This window comes from Syngnathus acus, chromosome 1 (genome assembly GCF_901709675.1).
Source record: "Syngnathus acus chromosome 1, fSynAcu1.2, whole genome shotgun sequence".
Classification (NCBI taxonomy): Eukaryota; Metazoa; Chordata; class Actinopteri; order Syngnathiformes; family Syngnathidae; genus Syngnathus; species Syngnathus acus.
Window position 1 is genome coordinate 5,353,075 of NC_051087.1, and position 14,580 is coordinate 5,367,654.

Sequence of the window (14,580 nt, forward strand, 5' to 3'; positions counted from 1 at the left end):
ATCTATTTATTTATTTCTCTTTGTTCTTCTATGTCATTTTTTTCCTTTTTCCCCCGAATTTTTCGTTTGTTTTTAAAGGGCCACGCCGCGGGCCTCCAAATATTTCCCTGGGCTAGAGCGAAACCGTTTGAATTTCTGGAATATACCAACAGAGGGAGCCATTGCTCCCAGAATGCAAGGCTCTCTTCCCTCCCAATTGTTGCAGCATCCCTTTTTGGAGCGTCTCATTGAGCATCCTACAAGGGACCCCACCTCTACAGAGCTCTCCCTCTCCCCTTCACCGTCTCTCTCTTTGGAGGAGAGCAAGTGAGCACACTTTGAGTTGAGCGTTGCGCCTCACACCAACCAATGGTGCTCTCGCCTCCACACTTTATTGCGAGTGCCATGTCCAACATCTGCGCAGGCGGAGGCTTAACGCTCATCCACAGGGAAGCTTGCATCTTTCTTTGAGGAGGAACGCAAGAGGGGGAGACGCTCAGAGAGAGTGGGGGGGAAAGGGTCCAACCGAAAGCCCCCCACTCTTTGCCTCACAAAAAAGAGCAAACACGGAAGGCTTTGGAGTATTCCATTTTTTCTTTCGTTTTATATTTTTCCTCTTCCTCATCGCAGTGCTGGGAGGTGCTTCTTCTTTTCACATAGTCTCTCTGTCCATTATCTGCCTCCTCATCTATTTCTCCATCTACCTGGTGTACAATTTTCTCTGTTTATGACTGACCAAAGTGGACTTTTGCTTGCCATCATTTCTTTTCCTCTTTGACACTCTCCTGTCATTCCATCTCTTTCTATCTATCGCATCTCTTATCGATTTGGATCAATTTTACTTCTAAAAAAGAAAAAAAAATGAAATCAACTCCATGAATGACTTTACCTCCCCTTTTTTTCTTCTCTTTTGGTCCCTCTCCACACCCATTTACTTTGCACCATACTTGCGGGATTCTTAGATGTTACTCTAGGTAGGTTAACTATCGTTTAGTGTCTGTCTATCTGTCTGTCTGTGTGTATTTGTGTGTGCTTTACGTATGCATAAAACACACATCAATAATATCACGCACATGCACTCAACCATAGTTGCCCAAAGTCAAGCTCGGGGCCCAAAATCGGTCGCAATTTTATTATTTTTTTTTAATCCGGTTGACGATTGACAGCTATGTTTCTTGGTTGATTCATATTTGTTGTAATAAATTCGGGTTGTTGTGTATTATTAATGTTGTGGGATTGGACAACATTTGTAATTCTGTTTTGAGGTGAAAAGTTTGGGAAACAAAAAGCTTTGCCTTGGAATATGAGGTGAAACTCTTTCAACATAATTTTGACTACCAGGCAATTATACATTGCTCATTAAATCGAGTTGTTTAGATTTTTGCCATGAATTCCAGATGTCATACTTATTTTTCCTGCACCCTCCCGTACATTTTTACAAGCTCACCCTTTCTAACTATCCAAATATATGAATCAGTAAATTAAACAATGTTTTTTATGATGTGAATATTCCAAAAGCCTCATGATTTTCCATTTACTTCCCCTTAACAGAGTGAGACAGACCGATAGACAGATTATAATAGACATGTCGCAATAACAGACATGACTAAACGATCCCAACACTGCCACTCTCTCTCCCTCATTTTTGTTTTTATTGCTCTTACACCTTTTATGGTTGCTTCCCCTTTTCAACTTGGGGTGAAACATTGTCACCTTTTTTGTGTGTGTGTATACGATGCATTTATGAGGGCAAAACGGGCTGCTTCTTTTTTGCTCTGCCTTTGCGTCTCAAACAAACAAACATCTCGACTGTGCTCTGTACATTATGTGTGGCAGAAAAGATTTAATTGGGTGAGTAGAGCCTATAGCACAAGTGAGCATGAGCCAGTAGGACTGATCTGCATGGAACTGTATTGTGCATGAACTTTCCTCAGTCAGCAGCTCCTCTCTTTCACCCCGCTGTGACTAATTGGTTGTTTCCAGAGCCCGGCTTTTGATCTTTATCCATCTCTTATCTATATGTATGTATGCCGCTTCATTGACGTGTATTAGATGCAGCAGTAGCAGTACATCACTTGATGAGGATTTAAGCCAAAGAGGAAATCTTCACTCCTTGACCTTTTCTAATTGATGGCAGAAAGCAGCTCAAAGTACTTAAATGCGGTCCAAGTGGCTCCGTTGACTTAAATAAGTTGACTCAGTCGTTTTAAGTGCGGCCCATTGTGCAAGCGCGTGTAATCGTGATGATGCAATTGAGTTTGTTTGCGTTTTCTCGTCACGGTGCATTTTGGTGGAAATTTGTAATATTGCTACATTCGTTTGAAACAGTAGACTTCTATGTTTTCATTTAGAATCTGCAGAAGTTAAAGTAGCTTGGGTGATATCTGAGTTCCGACGTGTATTGTTTTGTGTTACACTATTAATGTTAGGACTCAAGAATTTCAAATGACATTTGTGTATGGAATTGATGTTTAATGGATTGTGTTGCTCACACTAAACTAAACAATGGGACACTTTCTGAAGCCATACAACTTCCATTTCTGGTTCTATGGTTATCATCACTCTTTCCCGCCTTGTTAACTATTGCAACCTTTCTTAGGACGTCACCCAAAAAAACCTCTAAATCTCTCTGAGCTGAGATGTCACAAAATGTTGCTTTTGACTTGGAGTTAAATTCAACGTTGAAATAAATCTTTTTAAGTACAGTCAAAGCTCTCTAAGTACCACCCCCGCCCGATCCAAGGAAACGACCGGATCCTCACTGTATGACGTCATAATGTGAGCAGACTAAACACACGCCCAGTTCCCCAAAAAGCTGTCAACTTGAGTTGATATGCCACTGTTCAGATTTTGGCGCATCAAATAAATAATAAAATGTCTAGTTCTTTCTGCAATGTGCTCGAGTATTAGGCATTGCTGTTTTGCATCTTTTTTTAAAAAAAAAAATGTAATTAAGAGATGTCCTACTGTGTGAGCGGGCATTGAACGCACCTCCAGTTGACCAGCGAGTGTAATCACATAAGTGGTGGTTTAAGTGATCAAGGCGTCTTATTTCCGTAACTCGCCACCAGAATTACTCATATTTCGTGACAAATTAGATTCAGAGGTAATATACATGCCTGTAACCGTGCAAAACTTTATATAGCATGATACCGCTCCTAGAAACAGTGAGATATGTGCCTTGTAAATACCTGGCCTGACTGCTGCAAGTGTACCTGGACTCCCAACAGCTGTCATCAACCTTAGACTCAAAACAAGATACGCGAGAAAAGTGAAAAAGTCATGCAATCGTAAAAGGTAATTAATCATTGATTTGGGGAAAAGAAAAATCTGTACTTCCATGTACCTGGTGGAAACCTGCACCTTTTTCAGGTTTGGGGTTTAAATCTTGGGTCTTGTCTTCCTGTGTGGCTTTTGCATGTGCTTTGTGAGGTAAAATTTCATGCAAACTCTGGTTGAACTTTTGAGGTCCCACTGTAGATGTGCTTTTTCATAAATTTTAAAATTTAATTTTAGTTGTTTCATTTTAAAAGTGGAACTCGTATGAGTTGACCCACTTGGCACGGTAAAATTTCACATTTTTCTTTCTGTAAACCCCAAATTAAATTATTCCAATAACGTTTTTTTAAATCTTCATCTTAAAAATACAAACTAGCTATTTATATAATTTTCATCAAAAATACAAATTAGCGTTTACCTTTTATAAAATAGTTTCTAATGTGTTTAATGAAATGATATCATACTATGTTTCAATTTTTAAATTAAACAGAGAAATAAATAAACTTTTTATGCTAATTTGATTGATATCAATGGTGGTTTGTGAACATATAAAACTAAATCACTGTTAGTGTTTCTTGTCCTCAAATAGATCCACAAAACAGCAAAAACAACCTCCAGCATGTTGACATTGAGTATTGAACAATTCATTTTGTAACTCTCCTTCTCCTTCTTCTCTCATTCAGACTGAAGAAGACGAATGTGAGTCTTGAGCCGATAAAGCGCTAAAACACGGCTGGCTACAAACCGAAGTCAACCGTGGCATAGAAAGTCCATGAGGAAAAAGAACAGAAGAAAAGAGGAGTATATATAAATACATAGGGTACACTGCTTCTCATCGCCTTCACATCTCCACGGCAACCGTGTTTCGCACAGACTTCTGGGAGGAGACCTGGCAGAGCTGTCACCAGCGCCGGAGCAGGCGAGAGAAAAAAAAATGCCAATGAAGCAACATCTCGCCATGATGTTCCATCACCCTCGGCCCACATCTTTTACCTCCTTGTAATTCACGTTTAGCAGCAAGTTAAAATTCCCAACAACTTGACTTTATTTTGGTTACCATTCCAAAAGTTGACATCACTCTATTGAATCTACAAACTCACTGGCAGCTCACACTTGACAAAAAAAGCTCTCACCCCATCAGTCTTCCCGTGTGTGACTTCCTGTGACCACCCACCCACCCTTCATCCGAGGCTATGAGAGGAGGAATCGAATCCCAGCTCACTCCATCATGCCAGTTGTGAAGAGCAGTGAGGAGATCCGGGCTGGCAATGTTCAAGGTAGGCCAAAGATTATTGAGTAATTTGAGTCAAAATGTTGAAGCTGGTTTGGGCAAATGAGTTGGCCTTCTGAGGCAAATAAAACAGTCCCATCACTACCAGTTTGAATTCTACCATCCAGCACTACTGAGCTGATTAGATTGACATGACAGTAGATGCTTCCTTCAAATAAAAATACATTTTGCAACTCTTTATCAATTGATACACAACACAAAGCGTCTTATTGACGTGCTGTATTTCAGTTCATGTGAACAGTGGCAGCCTCCCTTGACATGTTATTGGAATTTAGTCTTTCCGTTTCTAGTCTTTTCCACTATTGAGCTAAGCGATAACGAGGTTCTGACTAAAATAAGCACGCGGCTTCACACTGGGAAAACGGGTCTAGACAATAGCGACTGTACAAAGGCAGCAAGCGCGATGGTATGAGATGCTAGTTTTTTTTTCTTTTTCATAGTGACTCAGATGGATGAAAGGAACATTTTAAAAATGGTGGGAATTGTATGTCAGAATACGCATGAAGATGTAAAACACTGCAGGCAAAAGAAGGAATATTGCATCACCAAGAAACTCACAAAAATAAGCAAACACTATGAAGACAACTGACCCAAGTTCTTGTTATTTTTTTTAGCGAGAATAACTTCTGAATTATTACATCATTAGAAATCACATCCCTTCTTCTCAACTGCTTAGAATTTAGATAAAAAAATCATAAACAATAATTTACTGATGATATTCTGCCAATTGAATACTATTTTGCTAGCACTCAAGACACTCGGTGGACATAAACGAGCGATTCGTCGGAAAGCTCAAAGAGCGTGTAACCTTCGCAGCTTCTTTTCCTTGTGTGTAAAATGGAGAACATGTCAAATCCCGTCTAGAGATTTTTCTTTGGCCTCCTGCCTTGTGCGGATTCTGTTCTTTGCCCATCTTTTTTGTCTTCTTGGAGCAAAAACTGGAAGAGAGGATCCAAACGGGCGAATCTTCTTTAATTTTTTTTTTTTTTTAATCTGACCATACGTTGGGAGGAGTACATAGGCCACATATTGTTATTGATATTTTGTCGGACTCCCTATGGTGGACTGACATTGCAGCGTACTGACTTTGAACTCTGTTTGGAGGACAAGCTCCCTACTCAAGGATGTGTGAACTGGATGCCAACAGCTCTGTGCACAGGCGTCGCTCTCACTTTGAGAGCGTTAGCGACAAGGAGGCCCTGACATTGCCGAGCTGTGATGTTGCATCGTTTCACTTTGCGTATTGAAGATTGAAGGGATTACGGGAGCCGGGAAACAACCCCCCCACCCTCTCCCACTCGGGTGTCCTGACTGTGTGCAGAGTGGCAACAGTTGAGGGCAACAAGATGTTGGCCCGATGAGTCACAAAGTGCGGCTTTACAAATGTTGATTAAGTCGTGGAAGGATTACAGGTGATGATGAACAACCTGGGTGACCCCCAGAGCTTTAAAGCACCACCATTTTAAATTCTATTCAATCGCATTAGCAACGTAAATAACCAACCTGAAAACGGATAGGCGAGTACGAATCCTATTCTATATCATTTTTTTTTATTCTACCTCCCTACACCTCGTCATGTGTGACTGTGATAGGAGGAGGAAGAGCTAAGAATAGAGAGGAGGGGGCCCGATGCAGCGAGGCCACCTCTACCCACGCTGCTGCGCTCCTTGGCGTGCTGCTCAAACGCCGCTCGCCTCCCCAGATCTGCACCACAGATCTGCAATGTGTGCAACACAAGTGATTTGTTTTTTCTCGTTCAGTTGCTTTCTCTCTCTCTCCCAGACGCTGCAGCCTTTTTTGCGTCCTGGTTGTGAGTGACAACGAATAACACGATCGCAAATTCCATCAAGAACTGCCACTTTGCATGTCATGTCCAAAGGGGGTCTTTTAACGCTCCTTTGACGCTTTTCCACACAGATGGAACAAAAAAGAAAGATGAGAAGCGTGAGCTGAGCAAAGGGTTGAAGTGCGAAGATGAAAGGGAGCTGTTGAGTGAGAGCGGAACAAGACCGAGCAATATTGGATGGCACGGTCCTCCAAACGTTGAACAGAAAATAGATATGAGGATTCACAAGAAAGCGTCAAACCCCCGGCATAGACCTCTGCGTCTCCCTCGTGGGAATCGAAGATGGAGGAACATGATCTGATTGCAAGCTTCTGAAAGTAATTGGCTGAATTGCAATCAATAGCTGACCTTTAATGGGGAGCCAGTGAAGAATGCCAGTCAACAATTGTTTGACTTGTTGGACGCTGCTGGAGCTCACTTCAACTCACTTCACTCACAACAAGTGGAAGTTTGTCAGATGTCAGTATTTTTTTTTTTAAAGAGGCTTCAAACTGTTTATTGCTAGCCTCAGTTGTGAGGAGTGTCAAACTACAGGAATTAATCGTTATGCACCGTATTTTCCGCACTATAAGGCGCACCTAAAAACTTCCAATTTTCTCAAAAGTGCGCCTTATAATCCAGTGCGCCTTATATATGGACCAATATTGAGCCACTACAGCAGGCGTGTCCAAATACATGGATTTACATATGGACAAAGTTTTAAAATGGGTCATTCATTGAAGGTGCGCCTTATAATCCGGTGCGCCTTATATATGGCCAAAGTTTTCAAATGGGCCATTCATTGAAGGTGCGCCTTATAATCCGGTGCGCCTTATAGTGCGGAAAATACGGTATTCAAATCAGTCTCCACCAACTGAATGTAAACAATTGGAAATCCCGCAGGCACGCAAGCTAACAGTTAGCGTCCACATGCCGATATTTTCTTTAGCTAATCTAATGCAAATGAACAGCTGTATCTGTGCCACCACCTGTTCCTGTTAATATGTATGTCCTTTGTAGACACACACTGGCGACTGTAGGTTGTCGCCAAATTAGTGGCAGAAGATCAGGGATTTTTGAAAAGCAGAAAGCTGCAGACTGGCACGGCTCTTTCCCTGCAGGGGTGACACAGCTGTAAGAGGAAAGAGCGGCGGTTGTTAGCGAGTTCCCGGGCGTCTTGAAGATGCAGGGCACAGGGGATCACTGGTCAGGAGGAAGGCTAAAAGTGAGCAATACTCCCTTCAAGGGGGCAAGTAGCAAGCCTGGAAGGTGGAGCTATGTGATGTCAAGTGAAACAGATCAAAAATAAGCAAATAAATAAAAAAAATGTCTTATGGCATCACATATTCTTTTCCTTTTGTGAGGCGAGAACATGGTTCATGGAATTTATCTCTCCACTCTCAAGACTGATTTTGAGTGAGCATCCTTTGACGAGATGGAGGCAAGCAAGCGTTTTTAATGGAACCAGGTCCCATTACTGCCAACTAATGAGTACACTAACGGAAAAATGACAATTTGATAGAGAACCTCGTCCGTACTTTTTCTGCTCCTCTTTCTATCCTAATGGGCACTCAGTCGATACCATGCCATCAAAAATGTGAGATTTGGTTCATCAACAGTCGATGGTGGCTTGGATGAGTCTTCCGCGGTGCTCGGTTTATTTTGTGTTATTGTGTAACTATTATTATAAGCCTGAACAAAACTTTACACCAATCCAACATGACCAATTAACAATTACATACAAAATAATAAAAAAATTGCTCAATGCTAGTTTAGTGTGAAGATCTTGTCCTGAGGGACAGCCCCTGCAATAATTAGCATCAGCACATTTTGAATATATTGAAGTGTTACGCACCAGTTCCTGGGCGTTCTCCCCAACAACACGTCCCAAAGAACAAGATGTGTCCCACAGTACGTATGACGTCTCTTTGAATAAAAATCTGTCCATCTCTTGAGCCAAACATCATTCAGAACACAGCTGCTCCACTCTGAGCCGGGCACCGAATTTTAATGGTAACACAAAAAGATGTCACACATCAGCCCAAGACAGCAATACTGCTTCTGATTGTGTGAGGAAACATTTTTCATATCTCATGCAGAATAACTGAAAGCTGACTAGAAACCAACAAGAGCTCTCTTGACATATTAAACATACAGCAGAAGTGGGCAGCATATTGTTTAGCTTTGAAACCATGATGGCCGGGACCCTCCGAGGGTTAAGCGGCCCTCGCTTCCGTCGAGGGAAACGTCTCTCGACTGCTAACTTAATTCCAGAGCAGCAGATATACTATAAGCTTGGTGGAATAAATGACTTCAATGAGGTAATGAAGACCCCAGGGAATAGATGGGCCCTCAACCTTTCCCCATCCCTTAACGTGTGTGTGTTTGGTTATCACGCCGCTAGCGCTATCTATGTGAGCGAGCGTGTGTATCCGCACTGCCTCGTCTCGTCTATTTGCTTGAGCCGAAGAGAGCAGATTGCGTTATTTAAAGAGCCGAGGCAGCCTCAGCGCGACATTGGAGATGTGTCTCATTAGCCAAGAGAGGATTCTTGACCTGGCAAAAGTGCATGTAATCATAAGAACTTTGTCAGTGAAGTAATGTTCCCCCTTGTTTTTCTGGCTTGTAGACAAGATGCTAACTGTTGCTAACGCCATGATGGCTCATTTTGAACACCACCTGTATGTTAAGCATCGGTTGAACATAGTGTGATGGGGATGAATTTTTAGCCCTAAATTTCACGAGTTTAGTTCACAACATTTGAGTGTTTTATGGTAATTTTTAGTAGCTGTGTATTAAATCATTGTAGTCATTGTTATACTTAATAGCCTCGTACCGATTAATGTGTTAGTAGTCCATTTGTAAGACCAGGTGATAAAATATTTAAATATTGCAAACACACTTTCTTTGCTGATTTCAAAACAAAGCCGCCGGCCGGCCGGCCGGAGGAAATAAAAGAGCAGCTACCGTCACAAAACAGTCACAGTTAAAGCGAATCAAAGAGGGTTGTGAACTGAATGCTCACTCAGATGGCGTTTCGCACGATGGCTGTTTTGTGTGATATATGAGGTCCATTTTCAGCGAATCAAAAAGCCTGTTTGCTAATTGTGTTTGGAGGCGTTACAATTGTAAGCTCTGACTGCATTCGTCAATTTTTTTTTCCACAAACTTTTGATTCCTTCAGTTGACAACTCAATCAGAAAGTGTTTTTTTAATACTTGTGACAACCTGTCTTTCCAGTCTGTGATTTAGTTGTCATGGTCTATTGCATAAGTGGCCAACGTTGGACAAGGTTTTGGCATACGTTCCGTCACTTTGACTTTTTGAATTGATTAATTACAGAGGCTGCAAATAGAAAATGTCTTGACTTCCATTCCTCATGCAGGGATCGAGTCATTACAGCCGCATGACATCGCATTACCTGACTGAGCGCTGCCGAGTCGTGCACGACGTCGTTGCCACCCAGTGTCATTCACAAACCATGGCACTGGGATTTTGTTGTTGTTGTTTGGATACTACAGATTAAATCTTTTCTTTGATCGTTGTTGTTTTTTTTTAGCCAGCACACTTGTGGAAAACAAAAAGGTTTTCCCTCCAAATCATTAAGATGTAATTAAATAGAAAGATTTGAGGATTTATTTGGTGGCTAAATATTCTCTCAACTGTTGTGTGAATGTGAATGAGAGTCAAATAATAACAATAATAAAACAATGTTTGAACCAAATAACGCATCAACAAATCCATTTTTTATGCCCTTTATTAATTCCTGTTATTTCTGTGTTTCTGCACTTCAACATAATGAGGACCTCCTGGGCGATATAATAAACCGACGTGTCTTGTTAGTGGAATGATAACAGGCATGATCAACAGCTGACGATTGACCTATTAAGAATGTGAAACAGCATTGCTGAACATTTCTGAATTATTGGGGGACACGCTGTGACACAATGTGAAAATGCCAAATGCTGTCGACTCCTTCTAATCTCTCCTGTGAGATGTTTAGATTTTCATTGAAAGGTTTTCCAGAGATGTGACACTATTCAAAATGCTTTGTATGATCCTTGAAATCATTTATTATATATAAATGATGTGGCCTGTTGTCAGTAAACTGAGATGACACACGTGCCGCCTTTACCTGCAATTGACTGCCCACTTAATGTAAATAGATACACCCGTCAGCTTGCGTTATCCGCAATGCCTTTCACGCGCCGTACTGTAAAGCGGCGCCCACCACCTCAAATCTCGAGGGACATTGTCGAGGCCGATTACGAGCGCCTACGTGCGTTAGAATCTGGAGGTGCGTTCCGTCTGAAAATCTTCTTCTGGAGTTTGTACACTATCAGTAAATATTCATGAAAACAGACTAATGATCTTTTTTGTTGAATTAAAATATATGGAAAGCAAAGTTTAGTTGTCAGTAAACGATACAAAATTAGCAACAATTGGTTAATGAACACTAAAAGGGGGGGGTTGTCATGCAAAACAAAATGTTATTCAATTTCTCAATTAATTGATTAGATGATTGATATAATAATCGATTCGAAAAATATTTGGTCGTGGCTGTTCTAACTGTATACCAGCAACCTATAATGAGAATGAGGAGCTAGTGCACATTATTAATCGGCATAGAATTTTTTTAGATGGTTTTCTATAACATTTTAATCTATAAAATATGTGCCTTTGCTCAAACGTTGGCAAACACGAGAGTAATATGTTGAACGTGCAGTATTTGACTCAGATGAACTGTCCATAGCTCGATGGATCACGCAGAATATTTATCGGCAGGTTGACGGAGAGAGCCGCTCTCCCCATTCCGTTGGCGGTTTGGGCCATTTGATAAGCTTCCTCCATCTGTGCTTTTTTTGTAAACCTTAGATGAGGGGCACGTAGCATTTCTTCATATTGTGCAAACTGTGGGCTCAGCTGTCAAATGACAAGGACGCAAAAGGTGCTTGACCTTCTTCATGAACCGTTGATATTGTGCTCATGCATCAGTGTACCCATGAGAAGCTTTGAGTTGACCGCATTTTCCTACGAGTTGTACGTCCACGCACACCCGAGTGTGCTATTGTGCAGCTGCCGCTCACTTTTGAATGCTGCTGCTCCATATGTGGCTCTAATTGCCGCGTAAATGCTGTCAGCGTTCATCAAGCGAGAGGTCTCGACTCGCCGCAGGGTTGGATGTCTGCGAGTTAAATGATCCACTTGTGACACCCGCCATTTAAAAGGTATTAATTAGGGAGCCCTTTATGATAGTGGAGATGTTGGATGGTACTGATTAGTCCAAATGGGCCAACAGCACCTAAGTCAGCCTCCATCGTGCCTGTAGCTTTTTCTGGAGATTCATTTTTAATGTGAGGTCCACTAAAAGGCGGAGCGCTGGGTCAGCTCCATCTGCAATGTAGTACAGCGTGTGTACAATTCTTTATTGACAGCTTTGTATTTGCCAAAATAAGAAATAAAATCGCGCCTTATCGGGCGAGGACATGCGAGGCGTTGCGGCTCACAAGTTGAATCTTCCTGTCCATCGCCGTGTTGCGTGAGCACATTTGAATTGTTACTATGGCAACAGAGCACGACTGTTACACATACGAATTCAAATGGGCGACTGTCGCTCTGTGTTCTTGTCATACTTATAGCCTTGATTTTTTTTTTTTTTTTTGGGAATAGCTTCTTTCATTTGACCTGGCTCTGTGGATTCAATTGCGCTTTTGTACATTTCGCATCCTTTTCCCACTTTTTTGCTGAAGTAATCCGAGCATCCTCCTTTAACCCTGTGTTCTTCTTTTTCGTCATCATGCTTTTCACGTCCTCTTTTCCACAAATTTCCGCGTGTTTTGTGTCGCCCCTCAGCAGCTCTTTCCCGATACATCTTCAGGGTTTCTTCTTGCCGTTTCTTCCTCCACCTCCATCTCTCTTTGTGGATGTCTCTATTTATTCTCTCCTCTGCTCTCTGCTGCCTTCCTCCCACTCGCTTCCTCCTCCTCCTTTTTTTCTCTCGCTTGGCTTGGGTCCTCGTGGAGAATTTAGCTAGTTTACAATTACAATTATGCATCTGTCATTGAGACTGACTAATCTGTCGTTATCAGACCTCCTATATTCTCTATATAAGAGTCAAACTTCCAAGTTGGGTCCAAAGCCAGTAATCAGGGGGTATAAGGTCATCCCAAATAGTCCAAAATCCCCAAATCCAAATCCAATTTCCAATGTCAGCTAAGCAAGGCGGTAGGGACTTAGAAAGCAGGTCAAGCAGCCGGCAGAGATCGGGAGAACAGGCAGAGTCGGAGATCAGGTTGGTCCAAAAACAAGTTCAGAAAAACAGCTGCAATGGGAAATGCTGCTAAAAAAGCAGGCAACAAGTGAGAACAATGAGGCTGCTCATGAGCTATGTCAAGCTAAACTCGCCCATAGCCAATAAAGACAATCTGGTCTAATACCCGTCCATATTGTAAATTTGTAATCATCATATTCATGCATGCAAACACACTTGCAGCTGTAAGAAAAAAACTCAGCATTATGTTCCCAACAAACTATGACTAATAGTGTTTCTCTCTGCCTGTCACCTCCCTCTCCACTTACGTTTAGTCTCTCGAACCCCCCCCCCCCCCCCCCCTCTTCACGCTTGTCTCCTTTTATGCTCCACTGTGCTGCTTTTTGTGTGGCGGCTAATAAGGAGCTGTAAATAATAGTAATAATAGGAAATAATAGGTCTGCACTCCACTTCAGACAGGCTTGGAGGAGGAAACAACTGAGAGGAGGAAACGTGAGTGGAGGAGGATAATCAAAACATTAAATAGGTGGAGTTGGTAAAAGAGAGGCCTCCTTGTGTCCCCTTGTGTCTTATTAGTAACCCAACTGACTTTGGGCAAGAGCATACGGAACTAGTCGTCACCAGTCATTACTTTCAGGAAACAAATCACAATTCTTTAGTGATTATCATTGTAAAATGGAGTTTCAGTCAGTTCCGATTCAGATCATTTTTATTTCGTTTGACGAGCTAAATGTTTTTTTTCCCGAAGCCCGCTGTGTGTTTGGATACGGTCTTAATAACAGCTATCCTTTTTTTGTCTCCTTCCTGCAGGGACGGCATTTACACTCCTCCACAATGCTCGTCAGCCTCCCCCCGTCTCCCGCCTGTCCTCAGGAAGCGCACCTTCTCTCCGCCTCCTGCCCCCATCGTCCTCCTGCTGTAACCCTAAAACAGAGATCGCGTCACCCAAATGCTCAGCCGCAGCTGCTCCTGCTCTTTCTTATTCTTTTAGCGCTCCTGCAGCCCGTCTGCGGGGCTCGGGGCAGAGGGGGAGGTCCAGGTTCAGGACCAGGAGGCGCCCCTGGAGGGCAGGGTGGCCCGAGGGGAGGCAGCACCCAGCGCGGCGTTGTCATCCCTCCTCATTACTCCCCCGGGCCGCAGGTTCTTCCCCCAATCAACCCCAAACTCATCAGCTCCCTCAGCATCGCCGTCATCTTGGTAGGGAACTCTAGTGAAGTGGCCCTGGGGGCGGGACTTGAGAAAGAGGACTTCCTGCACATCCCCTACCCACCGAAGGTGGAGGTGGTCACCATGAACGAGACCGATCCAAAGAGCATCATCAATCGGATCTGTACCCAAATGTCCCGGAACTCTTTGCAAGGCGTGGTTTTTGGCGATGACACGGCCCAGGAGGCCATCGCGCAGATCCTGGACTTCATCACGGCCCAGACTCACATTCCCATTTTGGGCATCCGGGGAGGCTCTTCCATGGTCATGGCTGCCAAGGTAGGACGGCTCATCAGTTTGGTCTCACTCGGCACCAAAACACATTATCGGTCAAATCTGCTTCAAAATGACGAGTTGTGATATGTAGGACCGATTTTATTTTAATTAACCTCCGCGGCGTGCTTAATTTCATATTGACGATCCTGGCAGCATTTGAAATGACCACACACACCAAACAAAAAGAGAACACATGCTGTAGTTCAAATACCCTCGGCCACAGGAGAAATGAACACTTTGAAATACAGTGTCAAAAAATAATAACCGAGGCTGTGTTTTCATTCCCACTGTTCTTTCGGTGCTGTAATATTGAACAAGTGTTTATGCAGCCTCCTGTGATTACCATTGACTTGCCTTGTTAAACCTTTTTTCAGCCTTTGTACGCTCGCTTACACATATGCACACCGACACAACACCGGATCAATGTCGTGAACACGGTTGGCATGGTAACTA

General features: G+C 42.7%; 1 protein-coding gene across 4 annotated transcripts in view; it reads left to right on the forward strand.

Moving 5' to 3' along the window:
• The first annotated feature begins 75 nt into the window (after positions 1 to 75).
• grin2bb (glutamate receptor, ionotropic, N-methyl D-aspartate 2B, genome duplicate b) overlaps positions 76 to 14,580 on the forward strand; it is a 53,788-nt gene continuing 39,283 nt past the window's right edge. For 2 of the 4 annotated variants that reach the window (XM_037276212.1, XM_037276383.1), the window contains exons 1-3: positions 76 to 953; positions 3,942 to 4,535; positions 13,456 to 14,130. In XM_037276212.1, the coding sequence (XP_037132107.1) occupies positions 4,527 to 4,535; positions 13,456 to 14,130 (684 nt within the window). In that variant the 5' untranslated portion in view covers positions 76 to 953; positions 3,942 to 4,526. The other 2 variants (XM_037276466.1, XM_037276295.1) reach the window with 2 other exon arrangements.